The sequence below is a fragment of the Labrus bergylta genome, chromosome 24 (assembly GCF_963930695.1).
Source record: "Labrus bergylta chromosome 24, fLabBer1.1, whole genome shotgun sequence".
NCBI lineage: Eukaryota > Metazoa > Chordata > Actinopteri > Labriformes > Labridae > Labrus > Labrus bergylta.
In genome coordinates, this window is record NC_089218.1 from 9,109,877 (window position 1) to 9,130,840 (window position 20,964).

The following is a 20,964-nucleotide window of genomic DNA, read 5'->3' on the forward strand; positions in this document are numbered from 1 at the left end:
GAAACAGGCACCTCATCCTTTTGGTTCCTGCAAGAAACTGAGCCTTGTTTTCCTGCTTCATTTTAACCAAATAGACTGCTGCTTATTGATGATGCGCGAGTGTTTGAACCCAAGAGTTGTATTATTAAGACTGTTTAACCACTGACGGTTCCCACTGCGTCCTCAAAGAGCAGGTTTCCTAGCAACAAACACAGAAAAGTTGCACTGAATCAATTCTGCAGCTATTTTGTGTCAGTGTACAGCTCTTATTTGTAATATCGCAAGCAAACACCTCATCTCCTGAAGGCCTGAGTTGAATTTTAGAACCTGCTGTATTCTGTCATGTCCATACTCCTCTTCCTCCACTTACCGTCCAGCAGCTCGGCTTTCTACCCAGCATCTTTTATTCCGCAGCATCTCTCCCCCCCCCCCGCTGTGTTGTACTGCAGTTTTAGCCTCTTGTTTTCCTCCATTACCCAACACCTCAGATCTTTTCTTCCCCGCTCCAGCGAGAAGGCGCTAATGGGTCGCGGACCAGCCGTGACCCGGCCTGTTGCGTGCTTTAGAAGACTTTTCAGCCTCGGTAAACAATTCAGAACTCCGCAGAGATGAAGCGAAAAGAACTTTGGTGGTGTTTAAAGGGGAGATTTATATCCTGCCTGGTGTCAGGTCACAGGAGGATAAGCTTTAAAGAATAATTATTCAAAACAAACCACATCCACTCACAAGTCATTTGACTAAACACTCAGGCGTAGCTCCTTCATATTAATCTGTGTTCTGCATCTTAATTAACCTTTTCAACTTGGCAGCAAAGAAGCAGAGAGGTGTTTAGTAAACTGTAGTAATGGGTTGCATGTACAGATGGAACTTAGCCTGACATTGATATTTGAGTGATATTTTTTTGCCGTTTGAATGCAGCATGTCTGTCAGCATGAGACTTTCCAGCTTCCAGAAACACTGACACTTGTTTGTCTCCAATGAAATACAACATGTACAGAGTGGCCTGGCCTCGTTTCTGGTCAGGCTCTAATCAGGACACCTCCGTCTTCATCTTTTTACTTATTCATGACCACTTACTCCCAAACCCAAGAAGTAGCTGTCTCAGCTTTATTCCAATGTCAAACCAAATGTTTATTTTCTAGTTAAACCATCTATCGTAGGGTTCTTGATAAAAGTCCCTCAAAAAACTGGCTGAACTTCTAGCTTTATTGATCGTTAAATCAAATATTAATCCAACTTTGTTCAGTTTAAAATGTCTTCACATTCACTCGCCAACAGAGAGTGGCTAATAGGTGACACTAGTATTGACTTGTCCTGAAGCACACTCTCTGAATCGTGCAAAGTTTAAACATAAACGGCTATTTAAAAGTTCCATACAGTACAGTGCTTTTGTGGGAAACAATTAAAAAGTTTTTATATCTTTTAAACTTCTATTGTAGCAGTCCATTTGTCATTTGGGAGGCGTAACAGTGCCGGTGGGTCCGTCAACTTCATGGAAATGGAAACGCTGAAAAGACTTCACTATAGTCTGGACCTTTCATATAGGGTTCAACTTGAAGTGTTTTTCTGGAATGGTTGGACATTTTAAAGCTGCTGCTGTTGATAATAATGACCACTCATGTGCTGCTGACCTTCTGCCAACAATAGAAATTACAATTTGTGCTAAACCTGCCAAAGTGAATGACACAGGTTACCAACATTAGACATGGATGTGTGCCATTCTGAAGCTTTGACACAATTTACCTTTATTTTTAATACAAAAAGAAAAAGTTTTCTTCACTTAACTGAACTCTCATAGGTACACGTTCCCATTGTAATGAAACCAGACGTCCTTAAGATTGGTGCATGCTCCCTAGCTCCATATTTTCTTTTCCCACGTCTCACCTTCCATGACGCCGTGCGTTACAATCTCATCACACGGCCTCTCTCTGTGTCACAGTCTCCAAGATGTACCTCTGATAAGTCCACGAGGGCTTAGGACTGTCTCGCTGCAAATTCAGCAAGTGCTTAAGAGCTCTGAAATGAACTTTAGGAGCATTTGTGTGGACTGTAAGTATCTGAAAATCAGTCGACTTTCTTTAAAAATTGAGTCCAATAGCTTTAGTTATATCAATACAGTTTGCTGAATGCCAACTCAGAAGAAGTTTTCAGTGTTCTATCGTACTTGTTAGGAAAACTCAGCTGAGAGTCAGACGAGACGCATTTCCCTTTCATTTCCTCTTTCTTTTCTGCACATCAACATGTACGTCATCCATCCTCTAAAAGGTCAGGCCAAAACATCTTCTTTGAGTGGTGCGCTGACGGCTTTGATTTTCTCCACAGAAGAAATAATGGTGGAGAAAAAGTACAAAAAATGGTTTTGCCTTTCAGGCAGAGAGACAGGTGCTTTATGATCCAAGATTCACTCAATTATTGCAACTTGCAGTAGGAACGTTAGCCTTAAATAAATATGACATCTCCTGTGATTCGTTAACGACTTACAAATTGTGGTTTTCTTATCATATGACCAATCAGAGAATTGGCATTTTGCAGCTCCCCATGCATTTTTAACATTGTTTAACCGCAACATACGCATGGTCAGAACATCGCCTGCAAACACACAACTTCATGGAAGTCTTGTCTTTTGGCTGCGAAAAAGAATGACGGCTCTAGCCTAGTGCAGCTTTTTTTTCAAAGTTGTTTTCAAAGTGTACTGTGAAAGCTCCTGCTCTTACAACACAACTGAAAGAGTTGTTAAGCAAACATGGCAGACTTAACTCCTTCTTTTGTAAGCGCTTGTATGATCTACACGTTCTGTAATCACAAATTATCCAGCTCTGCTTCCAGGGTTACAGACTTCAGGACTCGGGGGGGGGGGATTGTCACACTTAAGCAGTGTTTAAAGCGGCACAATCAGTGGGGGCCCTTCCTGAGTTTGAAACAGAGGCCGGCCCTCTCATCCTCCAATGGGACTCTGGTGTTTACCGCCCGGTGTGGCTGGAAATTAATTGGCTCCTTGAGCTGCCGTACATTCCCCTCTGTCAGTGCGATGGCCTCCCCTCATTGCGCTGTCACTTTAAGTCGAAGTGTATTAATGGACTGTGTGGGCCATTGATTCCTAATTCCTCCCGACGTCGACGTTGGGGATAAATATTGCGCCGCATGCCGGTCTTAGGGCTTATTGTAATCAGCATTGTTATCGATCGGCTGCTTGAACCCCCCCCCCCCAGAAGTAATCTATTTTAAATACACTTTCAACAAACAAGGGGTAGTTCTGGTCTTGTTCCAGCACCAAAAAAAAAGGACACAAGAAAAGGAAGTAGGAAGTGTCCCGAAGTGGCACAGACAAGCGGGTGGGTAGAAATATTGGATAAAGTCACTAAGAATGCACGGTGAGATACGTCAGGGTGGTCTCTGGGTGGTCTCTGTCAGCGCGTGTGTGTCTCCGTGTCTGTCTCTGTGAGGCCAGGGGATGATGGATGAGGGCTCAGCCAGACGTCGGCGCTATCGATTTATCCCCACATTCGTCTGGGAGGAGGCGGAGCGGGGCGACTCCTCGAGACTAGCGTTTCAACGCAGACAGAAGCGCACACACATGTGTAATAAAGAGATTTATAAATACAGAGTTTTCAGTGTAAGCGTCTCAAACAGACGATGAGTCTCTCGCAGCAGCAGCAGCTGAGGCGTGGGCCCTCGGTGGTCGAAATCTCTCATTGTCTGCGGAGTACAATGACTACCTCCCTCCTCACCAAGGTGCTTTTATTGATCCACCTGCAAAGTGGCATCCACTTGTTTAACATCCACTCTAATACACTTGAATTGGCCCAGCCTTGCCTGTCTGCTCGTCTGGCTGTTTTGTTCAGCTATGAGCGTGGAAGACGGAGAGAGAGAGAGAGAGAGAGAGAGAGAGAGAGAGAGGAGTGTGTGTGTGCTCAAGGGGGCATGGTGAAACCTGTGTGTGTGTGTGTGTGTGTGTGTGTGTGTGTGTGTGTGTGTACTCATGAAGAAACGGGGTGTTGTACAGCTTTTTGTGCGACTGTCAAAGAGTCCATTGAGCGACAAATTAAGCCTGCAAAGCAAAGTTGCCTTTCTCCGTCTCTCTCTCTCTCTCTCTCTTTGCTCAAGGCTCTGTTGTTTTTTTTCCCCCCGCCGCTTTGCTTTGCTCATCGGCTGTTCATAATCAACGCTAACAAAATTGGAAGGACATCCATTGTTCTCGCTGCCTAGCCGTCTTGAAAATGGCCCCCAATTACCGAGGACAAGGAGGCGCCGTGTCACCGTCGCAATCTCAGTTATGAGTGAACAAGATAACACTCGAGTTGGACACGTTGGCAGAAGTTGATATTGATGTTGCACACTTGAAGAAGCACCGCTAACACAGCCAGTACCTGTGTGAAATAGTGTTGAAAGATGTCCTTTCAAGGATCAAGGATTTCTTCATGATCTCCTTGGGACAACTTGCTTTCCAGCTCAGCACAAACCATCACACAAACTATTGAAGAGTAATGCGAGATACGTTAGGAAAATTAACGCTGAATTGATCAAAAAAGGGCAATGGTAATGAACATCAGTTGTCAGACACAGATTAATAATCTGGACCTGTAACAGCCTGGTTTGTGGCTGCTGGTCGACATCATTAAAGACTCAAAATAATGTAGAAGCAGGGCCCAGGTTGAACCGGAAAGCTGCTTTGGGAAATGGTTTGTACTTTTTGAGAGGCCAAAGTTCTGACATTTCTCATATTTCTGAATTTCCTCATGATTCTCTGTCTCCAAGAGTGGTATATGTGAGGCGTGAAAGATTGAATCAGAATGTCTGCGTGGGTGTGCATTTAATGATGATGACAGTTATGACAATAATTTTATGTTAGCGCTGACATTTACCGCATCGACGATCTCGGGGCTGCTGCGGTCCTGGAATGTGAAGTGATAAACGGCTTCCATGAGAGGATTCATAAGCATCTCTCTCTCTCCCTCTCTCTCTCTCTCTCTCTTCTTCAGGGGATGATGTACCTGGAGGAGAGGAGGCTGGTCCACAGAGACCTGGCGGCCCGCAACGTGCTGGTGAAGTCGCCCAATCACATCAAGATCACCGACTTCGGCCTGGCGCGGCTGCTGGACGCCGACGAGAAGGAGTACAACGCAGACGGGGGCAAGGTTGGTGTAAGTGGAGGCCGTGTTTTTGTGTATGAACACTTCCCTTACCTGGCGATTAAACGCACCCGACAGCTTACATAATAATGGTCGACATAAGGAGTAAATACAGAAAACAAAAGGTAATAAAAGGAAAGGTCAGTGCTGCTGAACAGGGCGGTGAAGACAGAGAAACTTTTATTCTTTGGCGGTATGAACATAAATAAGAAGGAACTAAACCAAGGAGAGCTTTATCAGTAAGACTCAGCCAGCGTATATACCTGCGTACTGTCAAGGATGGCCAGTCAGATTTGGCGTCGCATTTGTGACTGTGTTGCAGATACAGTTTAAAGAGGAAAGCTTCCGAGAGTGTGTGTCTACCTCAACTTTCACTTTGATCACTCATTTGAAATGTCAGTTCAGCAAATACCAGCACACGAGTTGTCATTTTGAAGAAAGGTAATCTGAAGTTGTCCTCCTGTGGAAGAAATTATGATGATAATTATAATGATTTTTACTCCATAATTACTCTCCCATCTTGGTTAAAAAAAGAAATATTTCTAACGCATAAAGAAGAAGAGATTAAGCATCTATCCCTTTTCTAATGCCAGATTTGTAAATTTGGTGGTAACTAAATTGTAAGAGGTGCATCAAATTATGCAGAAAAGACCAGAAAAAACATGCAAGATTGTATTTTGTGTGTATTGCAGGAACATGTTAAGCAATTTCCAAGCTGTGAATCTCTCTCTCTCTCTCTCTCGAAGTTTCACGAAAACAAAATTTCCAACACTTCATCCGAACAAATAGTGCAGCCACAGTTCTAATCAGTTTGTTTTGTTTGGGGACTCGGACTACATTAATCAGAAGCCCCTTCTCTTTCCCTCGCTTGAGACTCACTATGCAAATTGTCCTGATCAACTCCCTTTATTAAATGGGCTGATTCATTGCTGCGTCTATTCAGCTGGAGGGCTGCAGGTAGCCACTGCATGATGAGTCGGAGTTTATTTTTCCAAGTGTTTTCATAAAGCAGACCAGCTGGGGTTGTCATGTTGATGTGGAAAAAAGTATGAGCTGTCGTCAGCACATCTACATGTGTGCCATAAAAATAGACGGCGCCACGAGAGACAAATCAACACAGATGAAAGTGCCCGCGTTTCCAACCTGAAGCGTTTCATTTCCTCCGCTTCCTGTTCATTTCCCCCAAGAGCTGGCGTGCGTGTCGGTGCTCCCGCGCATCGGGGGAGGGGCTGTATCTTAAATGACCGGTGGGTGTACATGTGTGTGCATATGTGCGTTCACATGCAAAAAGGCGAGATAATTGCCTTGTTCAGTGGGCTCTACAGCCTCTGTATAGTCAATATGGAAATGACACGGCGGCTATGATATGGCCATGTGTGCCGTTGTCCTTGTCAGTAATGTCAAAGGCCCTGCAGTTATTACTATTTCACATCCAAAGGCTAGAGTGATAATGTGAGCTAAACGGCCAATACATTCTCATTTAGTGTCTTAAAAAGCCCCCTCAGTATTGATGACCTCTGGGTTAGACTGAAGCCAATCAATCACACTACTTTAGTAATATTGAGCAAAGCAAAACTATGCTTGAAAGCGCTGTCGATATCCCGATATCGCTCTAATGCAAGATTAAAAGATGGGGGCAGCTGTCGAGGAACAGCGTGACAGGAAATGCTCTTCAATTCGAGTGTCAATAAATAAAAGTGAAACTAATAATTAAGCACATTCAAGCGGCGGCCATTTTTCCTACAACTCCCTACTCAGGAAGGGAGGCTAATATACAGTTATAGTTATCCACTGCTGTGCTCCTGGTTGTAGCGCGTAGATTTTGGGTTATCTGACAATTGTGATCATCTAAATGCTTCCAGATTGATCAGAAAACGTAATTGCAAGAAACCTTGTGTTTTACCGTGACATTTAGCCCAATGTCCAGATTTAGATTTCAGGTTAAGAGTCACACGACCATCAATGCTACTAAATCTTAAATTAGCGAAATGCTGAATGTTGTCAGATGACGAACATTAGTTCAACTCTCTGCGTTGATACATTTGTATGAATTTAGATGGTTAATAAAGACTTTTGTTTCCTTTTTTAAAATAATAAAACGTGTCTTTCCGTTCTCTACAGATGCCGATTAAATGGATGGCTCTGGAATGCATCCACTACAGGAAGTTCACCCATCAGAGTGACGTGTGGAGTTATGGTGGGTGTTCATCTTCATGCTTTGTTGTTCATCTGTTAGTGCAAACGTCAGTGTTTCTTATGCTCATACCTGTGGGAGGGAAAAAAAAAAAATCAATGACCTGAAATCCTGCTTCCTGCATTTGCATTTTCGCCCCCTTATCTGTCTGCTATATCTTGTTCTCCGGCACTTTGTCTCACCTTCCCATCTCTCCCCGTCTGTCTTCTTCTCTCTCCTTTTTTTTTTCTTTCCGCACTTGTTTGCATCCTCTAGGAGTGACCATCTGGGAGCTGATGACATTTGGTGGCAAACCCTACGACGGTATTCCTACGAGGGAAATCCCTGACATTCTGGAGAAAGGGGAGCGTCTCCCCCAGCCGCCCATTTGCACCATTGATGTCTACATGGTCATGGTCAAATGTGAGAAAACACACGGTTACATCATTTTAAAATCCATTCTCAAACAGGCATTTGCATACAAGAATTGACTATTCAATGCATATTGGTGCCTCCAATTTATTTACTTATGTAGCTTTTGGGAAGAAAATAAATGCCATCAGTCACAAATTTGTAAAAATGTTCAAAAGGGTGTGAATCAATTCAAACAGTGCTGCTTATTGATTCTCAAAAAATGTAGGCAATGCATTAACACTTCCAGAGATACCAAAGGGAGAACATCACAGCCTGTAATTTTGAAGTCTTCACAGGGTTTACACACCAATTTTTACATCATCAGTGACTTTAAAAGAACTTCCTATATATCATATCTTTCTAAAAATAACAGTGCCTTAGTCAGAGTCAGCAGCAGCATCAAAGGTAATGTAACAGATCAGCACTTCAACAAAGAGAGTTGCCGTGGAGCACATTGAATCATGTTTACACGCTGCTGCAACTCGCCGTGCTGTGTCACAGATGAGGTGTCGTTTTAATAAAAGGGTTCATATTTTTAATATTCATCTGGTAAGGTGTTATTTGAAGCTGTGGGGCTTCGATTCAAGGCTCGAAGAGAAGTTGATATGCAAAGATGAGAGATGAAAAAAACAAGGTAGGGAACAAGAGGTGTTATGAAACTGATGAGATGCTGGCTTATGTTCTAAAAAAAAAAAAGTCAGACTCAAACTCGATTCTGCCCATATTCTTGTCCATGTCATCTTCCATCTGGACTACCACACTTGCCTCATCCAGAAAAAAAAAACTGCCTTTTCTAATTCCCCCTTACATTCTCCCATGGTTCTCCCATCTTGCGCTTGGCTAAATCCATATCCCTGTTTCTGGTGTTCATGGCAGTCGAGGGATTCACTCTCCCATACTTCCAGGAAACGATCCAGACAGAAACGCCAGTCCAGGCTTAAAAATCTGCCAGCTATCAGCAGCTTGGCGATCCCATTTCCTCACCAGTCTGGCCATCGCTGTACCAGGCCTTAACCCAACAATGTTCGAGTGACTTTTCTGACACTTCCTGTTGTCAGCTGGGGCCAGAAATCTCATAAACTTCTCCCCATTTACTTTTGATGATATTGTTGTTTTACTGTTATTAATGAATACTACTGTGGAGTCGAAGGGAAATGTTGTATCGTATCCTTAGCCTTTTTATTCTATCTAATAATCGAGTGTTCTGGCACACAAATATTGCATTTGTCCTTTGAAAATACTCATTATAATCTTCTTGTTAAGCCTCAAATTTAAACTACAAATTCAGCTGCTGCACTCATAATTTGGTACAAACGAGAACAGCGGCAGCGGCAGACCGCCTAAATGCCAAATGTGTTGAAAGAAAATGATGAGATTCAGCTTGGAGCTTGATACCAGAAACATGTTCCTGTGACAGAAATGTTAATTCCAATGGAAATGTCATAATATCTAATTGTTTTATTTCCAAATGGAACACTATTGCCAATGGCTTTTGACTGCACAGAAAGCCCTGCAGCCATTTAGTCTAATAACGATGCCAGCTGATTTCTGTTATTGCACCCCTGGAGGAAGAGGGAACATTTTGTGAGCTGTGTAAAATCTGCATGCAGATTAATCTCATAAATGCTTGGGTCAAAGGGAATCCCCTTCATTTTAGCGAAAAGGATGCTTGGGGGTTTCCACAGTTTCCTGATTTATTTAATTTTGTAATCTTCAGGGCATATATCCCGTGTTTGTCATATTTGACATTTTCCTATTGGATTGTTGCAATCTTATACTTTTAAGTTTGAAATCCTCTTTATTTTGCCGAAGATGCGATGCTACAAAGACCCATATACACCACAAGCACACAATCATCGACATGACGACAAGTTAGCGGTGATAAAAATGTCCTAAAAGAGGTCAAGCGCTGAGTCAAACTGGCAAGGTGGTCATGCCGCCCCCATGGAAAGCCAGAGGGGGAGCTCAGCAATTGGTGGCATTAATTCTAATTACCTGTTGACTGAGAGGCGTTGTTTGTTATTTGGAGCGTCGTCACACCGCGTGCCCTGTCGCCTCAGCCCCACCCCAATAAAGACCAAATGGAGCTTGATTGCCGGAGTAATTGCCGCTCATTTAGGTAATGCGCCTGTGTGGGAGTACTGGAGGCAGGAAATTGGATGAACTGATGGAAGACATGCAGGTGAAAAGACAAAAAGAGTTCAGGGTTGATGTAAGGAAAGCGGGATTGGGATCGCCACTAACGATGACGGCTGTGGTGGAAGAAGTTTGGAACAAACATTCACGCATCATTGTAGTGAGGATACACTTGTATTCACTGCTAAAATGGAGTGGAAAGATGTAATATATCCCCTCTAAGACTGCACCCAGACTGCACTTTTTTAGCACCACTGTTGTAGAATATATAATAGGGATACACAACCTGAAATGCAGCCCAGTTTGCCGACTGCCTAATCAGAGCTGAGACACCACCTGGCCTCTTGTTCCACCTGCAGGGGTTTGCTGTGTTTACTGCAGCCTTGGCCTAAGGTAGAAAAAGTAGGCTGCGGATTAAACTGAACAAAAAAAAAAAACACCACTCTCTGCCTTAATAACTACCTCTGAGTTGCCCTTGAGCAAAAGCGTTTGAGCCGTCAGAATGTAAAGAACGTAACTGAAGTGAACAATATGCTTGTTCATTTGGTGTTCTGTGGATGAATGAAGGATCGAGTTAAATATGGTGCATGTCCTTTCGATGCATATTCTGCACAGCCTTCACAGAGATGCTACTTTAAATGATCATCTGTGGTTGCAGTCTCCATGAATCACTCATAGCTTTCATTACTGCATGCCTCAATTATTAGTCCAATACTTGCGGTTTGTGGTTCGAAATGAAATGTTTCTAAGAAATTGATGTAATAGAAGGGAATACAGTGACATGCCCGGGCTAATCTGGGAATGTAATAGAAGAAACGACAAGATTCAGCTCTTTTAAACACACAAATGGAGGTCTATTTTCAGATCCAAATAGAGTTTTGACTTTATTCCTTACTTGGGCGGGTAACAATCAATATGTTTATCTTTCCTCTTCTTCGTCCTCTGGCTCTCTCCTTCCAGGCTGGATGATTGACGCAGACAGCAGGCCGAAGTTCAAGGAGCTGGCTGCTGAGTTCTGCAGGATGGCCCGTGACCCCCAGCGATACCTGGTCATCCAGGTGTGTTTCACCTAAAAGTCAAACTGTCAGAACTTTTGATAATGAGGCTTTTCTTTGCACCTCTCCGTTGACTGGTCAGATGGTTTTAGGGCGTAGGAAGTGTTTTTTTTTAAGGTTGATTCCAGTATAACTTACCTACTCTGGTTTTTATGGTTTAGGGGGACGATCGTATGACGCTTCCGAGCCCCAACGACAGCAAGTTCTTCCAGAGCCTGCTTGACGAAGAGGACCTGAATGACTTGATGGACGCCGACGAGTACCTAGTGCCACGGGGTTTCAACATGGCTCCTCCGTCATACACAACCAGGCCTCGGGTTGACTCCAACAGAGTAAGAACAACGCCAAGGCACATTTGATTTTTCAATATTCAGAGTGAGGTGAAGTTCAAAACTTTGCCTATAAGTGAATATTTCAATGCGGCCATGCCCCATCTCACCATATAAAAAACCCTTTTAAGTTTATTTGACTTCAACCTTAAATATAAATACTCTTTTGTTCTCAGCAGTAAAACTCACTGTCCTCTATAAGTACTCAAGGTGGTTAAGAACTTCCAATACACCGATGATTTTCCTCCGCTAATGGCTCACCTCCATCATTTCCTTCCCAGCGTGTGTGGCTTAAACCAGGGCTCTTTATGCACTCGCTCCCCAGGCCCCAGGTTTCATTACTCAGAGCTCCAGAAGCAAATAACAAGCGCTCTCTTAAAATGCGGGAGCCGTTTCCTAACAGACAGTGAGTGCAGGCACGGTTGTTTGCTTTGCAGCATGCACCACATGCCGCTACCCTGCGTCTCTGCATCTTACGCCCCCTTACCCCCATGACCTACTCATTTGCCAGAGGCTCTGTGTTCCCAAATGAGCACACAAGTACCATAAACACACACACTAATCCATCCTGGTCCTTGGTGTCCAAGGTCAACACCCCTATCATGAATTGAAATCTTTTGATTATGCAGTCAGAAGTCCCTTCATGCCCAGACAGGGAAAAGAAATCAGTGTTAAAACCTATTAACTGGCTGACTTTGCCACGGGAAGTTAGTTATTCAGGTTGCGCCACTGCTAACACAGTCCAATCCAGACGGTTATCTAATCAGGATTTGCTCTGAAGCTCGTACTTGAAACAGCGATCGGATAATGACAGGCTTTGAAGAAGGGATAAACAGAGGAGTTTAGAGGAGGGGGAAGTTGATTGCAATGGAGGGAGGACAGCGCGAGTAGGTGGACGAATATAACCCCAGGATGTTTCCTTTTTTTTTTTTTCTTTCCTAGTTGTGTTTTGTAGCTCTGCTTCCTGTAATTGCTGCTGAAGCGCTCCAAGTTGGCGAGAGTGCAGAGGAGTGGGCCTGGGTTAAATAGCCCAAGGCAACCTAACACAGCACCACAAGAAGCCCTCTGCTTCACATGTCATGTTTTGTATTTTCTTGTGGGGTTTTTTGTTCTTTTTGAGGTTCAGGTGTTTGAATCGCATCGATGCCTGGCTGCCCCTCACAGTCCCTTGAGGCTGATGACTACACCAGCAGAACTTTGTTGGAGATTATACCTTCAACGGGCAGCTGCATGGGTTAAAAGTCTTACTTCCTTTGCCGCAGGAGGCATAAAACTAGCTTAAACTGACTCAAACTTGATTATTTTTGGCATCCACACATTGTGTGCTTCTTGAACTATAGACATCTTTACTTTGGTTTGTTAAACTATGTTGTTCCAGCTCTTCTATCAGAAATAGCCAAAGGTGTCTTGCAAAACAGTCTTTAAAATTTCCAAAGTGGTTCAGACTAAAGAAAATCAAACTGTCAGTTTAATAAGTGATGTCATAACATATATTCTTTGTTGTAGAACCAGTTTGGCTATCGAGATGGAGGTCCAAACACTTCGGAGGGCTCTGCGGCAGGTGCCCAAGCCTGTTCAAATCAGGAAACCACGGGTGGCCCCGTTCCGGCCCTGGAGGACCAGCGCTGTAATGGGAGCTTACATAAGAAGAGCATGAGCCAGGCTGGGGGAGAGGACAGTGGGGGCCAGAGGTACAGTGCTGACCCCACCATCTTCCTTGGAGACAGGGTGTCCAGAGGGGACACTGATGAGGATGGATACATGACACCCATGAAGGACAAGAGTTCCTCAGGTACCTAATAATATGAATTCCTCATCATTCTGTCAAAAGGGATTCCATGGGAAATACAGACACCATATTTGAAAGTATATCCTTTGTTGCCGAGAATTATTGCCCCTCACACCTTTTCTCTGTCCTGTCATCGGTCTTCTCATTCACACAGTAAATCTGATCTTTTGTAGTATGTTCTGCCTGTTCATTTCACTTCATTTCATTGTTTAAAATTCCTGCCGAGATTCCGTCAACGGTATATGTCAGCTACTACAGAGTCATGTTTTGCCTTTGATCATAATTCAGTCCATCAGCCCTGCTCTGGCACTACCGTCTTTGATTTTCCAGCAGCTCAAAATATAACAAAGCCTGCAGCAAAATGCATCTGATGCAATGTCAAGGAGCGGGAGAGTGGGCAAAATCAATAGGTCTCGCACCCCACTATTATCGCGCTTGGAAGCAGTGAAGAGGGGTCATTTGCTGGCATTTTCAACCCCAGCAGATGGAGTTTCCATTGCCAAAGAACCACTGGCATGTTGCCCGTCTGGTCCTGAGTGGCTGCCATTATTGCCATTATCATCTTCATCTCCATCTTATCTCCCTATTATTGAGTCATCTTTCTCTTAAGCGCTTTAAATTTCCATTAATTTTGTTTTCTACTCATTCTACTTGATTTAATTTCTGTGGAATCTTATAATCAAACTCTTTCTCCCTTTCTCCTCATTCCTACTCTCCTTGCCTTTTTCTGACCTGCGCTACAGAATACCTGAATCCCATTGAGGAAAACCCATTCGTGTCAAGGCGTAAGAACGGTGAGATCCATGCATTGGATAACCCGGGCTACCACAGCACACCAAACAGCCAGCCAAAAGGAGAGGATGAGTACATCAATGAGCCCCTGTACCTCAACACCTTTCACAGCCCTGCTGAGCTGGGCCTGGAAGCCCTGAGGAGAAATGGTCTGCCACTACCCACACATCCTTCCATCTCAGCCACAACTTCAGGTTCCCACCTCCCGCTTACCATCCAGACCAGCCTCCCACACTACCCCCTCCCCTCTGCCCAGCCTTCTCCATCTGGCATTGCCTGCCACCACGGCCCACCAACCCACATCCTCCACACCCACCATACCCTTAGACCTGCAGGACAACCTGGTAATCCAGGTGGTGCCTCTGCCATCCTGAGCCAAACAGGAACTTCTGCCCAAACCCAAGTGTGCCAGTCAGGCACCCTGTCGACTTCAGCCACCATTGGGCACGGCAGCCTGCCAGCCTACCAGATCCACGCCTCAAATCACCCCGCCAGTTTGCTGAAGCATGGAGGGTTAACATCAGGTAAAGCCACTGGGAAGAAGCTGAAGGTGACCTTTGACAATCCGGAATACTGGCAGCACAGCTTGCCCCCCAAAACATCTAACCAGGCACTTCCTGATGGCGCCCAGGGAGGTTCCACCAACGCCAAGCTCTTCTATAAGCAGAACGGACATATACGGCCCTCTGTAGCTGAAAACCCTGAATATATGTCTGAGTTTTCCCTGAAATCTGGTACTGTCTTGCCGCCTCCACCCTACCGGCAGCGGAACACTGTGGTCTAGATCGTTCCACTTGAAAGACTTTCCTCTATCTGACTCTAGCCTCCAGCAATCCTGAAATACTCTCCGGTTCCACTGTTCCACACAAAGGGGAGAGGCCACAACCAGAGCCGCCCCCAAACTCTTTCCAAATTACACACCATCTGCTGTAGAGTGTAGCAACATCAGAAGGAGGTGGACTGAACCGAACCAAGCAGACCCAACTCAGACTCTCCAACCTTCACTGTACCCAATCCAGTCCATTTTCTATTCTGTAGATAGAGACTGTGCTCCATGATACTGAGTATGTGAAGGTCATGGTGGATTTTGGCTAACAGACATATAATAGTCACACATCCAAGGAGTGTTGTCCCGACAAGGGAGACTACAACCGGCTTCGGATGGGATGGATTCAATTTTGGGGACCTGAACTCACTGCCAGCCACTGCGGTGTCAGATTCATGAGAGGAACCAGATGTTTGTTTTTTTTTTTGTATTACTTCTTTTCCAGTATCAAGGTCTGAGGATGAACAACTCTCTTCAAAGAGTTTCTGAAATAAGCAAACAGACGGAGCAAGTAACGTCTGTTGGATGTCAAGATGTCTTGTTTTGTGAATGACCTTGTAGAAAGAGGCAAAATGGCAAAATATGGAGACAAAAAAGACTGAAAGGTTCAGTCAGGAGAGTGACTTCCAGTAACATAAAAGACGGAGCACTGAAAGCTGATCAATCATACTCAATCTTTTTGTATATGGGATATACAGTACATTCTTGGATTTTCCTTCAAATATGTGAAATTCATCTCATCTCACTACTTTAACTGTGATACTGTGATGGCCAAAACTACAATGACCCCTCCTATCACATTTGTAGTTTAACCATGGACTTTTTAAACTTGCCTGAAACCTACAGGGCGACTGCTGTTTAGTTTTTCTTGCCTGACTGCTGTCTTTTTTGGGAAAGCTGGTCAAAAAAACAGGTCTTTCCAACCCAAAGGTTACAAGGGAATAACACACTGTAAACATTTTCTATTAACACTGGTTGCATTGCTGAAAAGATGGATTTTTATACACTGGCTTTCCCTTCGAAGCACGAGGCAAACTTACATTAGTAAAGAGTGTGCAAGGCTAGTTAGAGAAATTGCTGTATCTGCTAAATAGTTTGATAACGCCATCCATAAAGCAGCCAAACTAAAAATGTTGATCATCATAAAGAAAGTGATAGAAGAAGGAAAAGAGTGAAAACATCTACAGAGAGAGGATTGAATGTTCATGCAAGCTGCTTAATGAAGACCTCAAGGAATGAGCGAGACAGCACCAGCAGAGCACAGTAAAAAAAAAAAAGACTACTTTGTATGTGTGTGTATGTTGGTGTAAGTCTGAATGGAATCCAAAAGGATACCCATGGTAACTAGAAGCGGTAGATGTATGTGATGACATGTTCGACAGCAGTATCATTATAAACCAGCAGTATACTCGCCAGTGGGAGGACCTCAAACAAGGCTTCTGCTATATAACTGCAGTCAGGTACTTTTAAAGATGATCAATAGCTCATTGAGTGGCCCAATAGCCCCAAACAGCATCAGATCTCTGGGTGATTTTTAGGTGCTTGAGTTGTTCTTTGTCAAATTAGATAAAGACCTCATGAAGGATCTTTTGATTCACAGGAAGTCATAGATGTGAATCATCAACATTTTGCCAATTTTTTCTACTTAAATTAAGTTATACAGCTTGTCTGGTAGCATTTACATCCTTCTTATATCTTTAGCCACTTTTTCCTCTGGACCCAATGCCCTTAAAGGCAGCAAATATGGACAGGTTTAGGGTTGATTTCATTGGCTTGGTCCAACATAACCAAGCTCTGCTCCTTGACATTGTCAGAGCGACATCAATAATTACCCAAAAAAACCCGATCTGTGTTCTTATGTAACAGACTTTTAACCTAAAGATGAACTTAAAGTGCCCTTGTTGGTTGCGGTTTCCGATAACTTGACCTTTTAAAGGACCTAATCGCTAAGAAATTGGTTTTCCATGGAAATATCCAATTTTAGGATCCAATATCTGCCATGTCCAATATTTTTAAACTCTTTGAGGTAATATTGAGGCACTTATAGGAGGTAAGGTTAAAATGCTAGAAAGATCATAATATTGGTTTAATGAAGACCCGAATCTTCTCGGCCAGGACTGTCATCATTAAAAGTATCCCAGCTGAGTTACCCTTGAGATTCCCAATAGAGACCCCTTTAGTCCCATGTAAATATAGTCAACTACTGATGCCTCTGTAGGCAATTAAATGCTGCTAAAAAGCGCTGGTGTTACAGCCATTCTTTTTTCCACCAAGCCATACCAAGTTATAACAACTGTGTGTGGTAAAAACACCAAGTTGGTTGCCAAACTGACAATGCAAAAAAATATAAAAATAGAATGACGGTTTGCCTCAGAGGTCCTTTTGCAATATTTCCTGACAATAACCTCTTACTTAAACCAATATGGATAAACCCATGTAGTTCCTGAAACTCTTGTGAGTTTTCCCTTATTATTATTAGTAACCCATTAACATTATTAATTCGTCATTATTTTTTCACCATGCTGCGGCATGAGCAAAGCCTCGCCCATGCTGTTATCTTGTATAGGATGTTTATTTTGTGTATCGTCACGTCTGTGTGTGTGAAAGCGTTCGTGTGAGTGCATGCAAAGCTGCACATGTTCGTCCTCCCCATGGAGCACTTTGATCAAACTCGTGGGTAGAAAGTAAAATATTTCCACCCTCCTTACTGAAACATTGAACTTGTTTATCTGTTCGTTTACCACTTCAGAAAGCAGAAGTCTTTTTTTCCAGTTATCAAAGGAAGGTACTGCCGCAAGGAGTTCACAAGTACAACCAATTTTAGCGGTACTGACCAGCTTGAAGAATGTCCTTGTTTCCCAGGTTTTGTGTTTGCTTTGGACAGTATTTATAACACTGCTGATATCATGATTATTTGATGAAGGAGTATTTTGTAGTCCCGTTTGGAGCTCTAATTCAATGAAATAGAGACAGCATTTAATATCAATGTGAAATATTTATGGTGTGTTTGAGCTTGTTTATACAGAGTGATGGAAGCCGCTGCCAAATCTGGGTTTTGAGACAAAAAAGTCAGATGATGGGAAAAGGAACACATGCCTCAGTTTACCTCATGTTTGGACTAAATTAGACTGCAAACAAGGGACAATTGTATGTTTGAATAAAGGATAATTAAAGCTGCAACACTGATGAGGATGAATTACCAATAATCATGTCTTGTTTTCATCACCTAAGAGCCTGGTTGCTACAAATTGTTTTATTTTGTGCAGAAGCAATGATTTCTCCTCTCTGACTTCTTGTTTCAATCATAGCTATTTGTCTCAGCCCTGAACACCTATAAGCAGCTCATTCATCATTTTCACAACAGCCATTGTCTTCTTACGTACATCATGCTTAAATGCTCTTGCTAATTTTGTGGCGCTGTCTTAAGGTTGTAAGTTCGATGATTTCAAGGACTCTGGCCATAATTGAGAAGCAACTAAGAAACACAATATTTAGTGAAAACTCCGAGCTAAAACAGTAGCAATGAACTTGATAACCTATAAGCTAGCATCAGGAAATAGCTTAAGTTAGAATTCAGCCGCTTTCCAGCTAATACAACCGCTGGCTAGGAAGTGGCTGAATGCTAACATTAATTTTGGTTAGCAGTGTTTGGTACACTAGCACCTTGCTAAGGGTAATATTGACAAGAACGTGGGGAATGCTAACATGAGCTATCGATGGTAACAGTTAATGGTTTATTGAATTTGTTGTTTTGTCTACCCCTTCTCCATCATACTGTACAACCCTTTTAAAAAGCAATGGTTGCATTCAGCCAGTTTCTAGATAGTAAGTCACAGAATGCTACAATTGGTTGTTTTCTAACGGTATGGCTAAATATGTGGTTTTAACTTGAAACATGACCTGATATACATTTGGTTTTTCAATATTTCACTTACTTTCAGTTGCTGATCAATTCATAGGCATTGAGATTTTATAAACTTTTAAGAATTCCATCATTTATACACCTTACAACCTTGAACACCGCAGTATGACATCAACGTTTTTAAGCTTCCCATCTCATCATGGCTGAGGGAAATTGCTGCCATATGAATATCATCAATGGCAGTTCAACAACACAATCATGACAATTTGGGTAAGAGACTTAACTTTTTTTATTATTTGGTCCAAGCCAAGGTGCAGAGGCATGTAGCCATGTTGTACTGAAGTGAATCCTTCAATATTTCATCCTCAGCAGTAACTCACCATATAGACTGCGATAGTCTAATGTATAGTTAAATTTCACCTTGCATGGTACCCAAAGTGAGTGTTTTACTGCCCTCCATCTTTGTTTCTCTTCATTGGAGATAATATATTCAAATATCTGTCCAGGAAAGTGGGCAGCGTGGGAGGTAATAAGCAGATTTTTTTTACTGAATTTAGTAGCACAAACTGGGAACTCTTATTTCTGAAATGTTCTTTTTTTGTGTAGTACCTTATATTGAGTTTTGTGTTTCTTTTCTCCACATTATCAAGGATGTTTTCCTTCAAGGAAGAAAGACTTGAATCTGTAGGAGTTTTGCCACTATTGTGTTTGTTTCTTCAAATATTTAACATGTCGCTGCGATTTTTTGTCGTTTAGCTAAATTGCACAAATCATCGCTTATACAAATGGGGGGGTCATTAATTTCTTGTGTTTTAAATTATCGAATCAGTATAACTGTACAGAATCTGTGGGGTTTCCCTTGAAAACTTATCTAACACACTTCAACAGCAAATGTGAATAGTATTTTTATAAAAGCACTGAGTCGGCCGACGTGGTGAATTTGTAAATAGGGAGGCAATGCTTTGAATTTATATGGTCTTCTCTCCTACTGCTGTTTTCTCCTGCTTATAACGACTTGTACAGAAAGAGGCGTACATATTTGCTTTATGTAAGTGTACCTTTTTGACTAATGGGACTTTGATTTTAAAAGTGCTTGTTCAACCCTTTTCTCATGTAGAAACTCTGTTCAGTGGCCCTTCTTTCTGGAGATTTGTGGCTGTCCTTATGTAATGTTTCAGTTTAGGTGAACACTGTTGGCCAATGGCCAATGGTGGCTTGTTGGGGAAGGATGTTGTTCAAATCACCTCATATGTCCAGTTTCGCTTCCCCTTGTTTTATTCGTCACTCATTAATGGGAACACCCAAGAACTTCTTTTCCATTTCCCAATAAAACTGATACCAGTGCTGCCAACTGACCCGGGTAAACTGGGATTTTCTTCTCTGCTAACTTTCTACTGGAAATCTTACTGAGCCAAGTTCGACCCCCTCCTTTTCCCTGAAAGGCAGAGCACAGCCTTCACAATACAACCTCTCTTTTTCCAGTCATTTCCAATTTATTTTTGCATGCATTTAGAGGAGACAAAACGGATTGAGAAGGTATCATCAAGTAACTCCTTCTTGACTTCCATTAGCTTCCCATACTTTAACCCCTCTTGTGTCTTGAGTTATTTAAAACCATGCCCAAAGCTTTATATCATAGAAATACCGTTCCTCATGTTTGTTACATGAATCTGTCAAAAGTATATTTTTAATTTAATATAAATAAAGATTGATTCACTATATGCTTCGGTGATTTTCCTGTGATTTCTTGTGACATGTTTGGTGTGTTTTCAAGCTTTAAAAACATCTAACATTCGAATTGTGTGATAAATAGCTCAGGAAAATGTGTTTGCAAGAGGAAAGTTTCCGATGTTCTTGAACAGACTTGTAAACATCTTTTAGAAGAAAATATTCTGAAAATAAGTCTGCTTCGTAAGGATTGTACACTAAATTTGGAAAAACAACCATCTAAATACACTGGTTATCTAGTGGTGCGTCTATACGATGAGCTTCTGCCGCGTAACCCCAGTGGGGATTCATGTTGTGCTAAAAGGCGCCGCAGCAGGGAAGCTTTGGAGTCCCGATCCACATGCTTGACACGCAACCCCGCTGCCCGTAAATAGAGCAGAAAATGAAAGTCCTGTTCTGTTGCTCTAATGCTCATACTAACAGCTTTAATAATCAAGATTACCAGATGGTGTCTTTAAATTAAGACAAGGACGATCTTGAAGTTACAAACACGCTTGCTTTGACCTGACTTCTTTATGTCAACATTGCAGAAGTTGCACCGGAGGCAAGATTCTGCATCGCACCACACTTTGATGCTCAAAAGGACTTGCAGATGAAGACCAGCTGCATCAAAAGGTCCGCAGTGTTCTCCCAAAAAAAAAGAAGCTCTCGCCTCAGAACGGGCTAATGTGTGGATATAACATTTTGCTCTCATTTTTCTCTCACCCCGCGCTGCGCTTAATCTGCTGTTTACCCAAGTTGTTGGTTATGTA

At 42.6% G+C, this 20,964-nt stretch overlaps 1 protein-coding gene across 2 annotated transcripts in view; it reads left to right on the forward strand.

Moving 5' to 3' along the window:
- LOC109984174 (receptor tyrosine-protein kinase erbB-4) overlaps nt 1-20,205 on the forward strand; it is a 222,756-nt gene extending 202,551 nt beyond the window's left edge. Inside the window, exons 21-27 of one of the 2 annotated variants that reach the window (XM_065951976.1) lie at nt 4,959-5,114; nt 7,230-7,305; nt 7,558-7,704; nt 10,792-10,889; nt 11,048-11,218; nt 12,722-13,007; nt 13,748-20,205. In XM_065951976.1, the coding sequence (XP_065808048.1) occupies nt 4,959-5,114; nt 7,230-7,305; nt 7,558-7,704; nt 10,792-10,889; nt 11,048-11,218; nt 12,722-13,007; nt 13,748-14,580 (1,767 nt within the window). In that variant the 3' untranslated portion in view covers nt 14,581-20,205. Of the gene's footprint in view, nt 1-4,958; nt 5,121-7,229; nt 7,306-7,557; nt 7,705-10,791; nt 10,890-11,047; nt 11,219-12,721; nt 13,706-13,747 lie in introns of those variants that run through there. The other variant, XM_065951978.1, reaches the window with a different exon arrangement.
- The last annotated feature ends 759 nt before the right edge of the window (nt 20,206-20,964 follow it).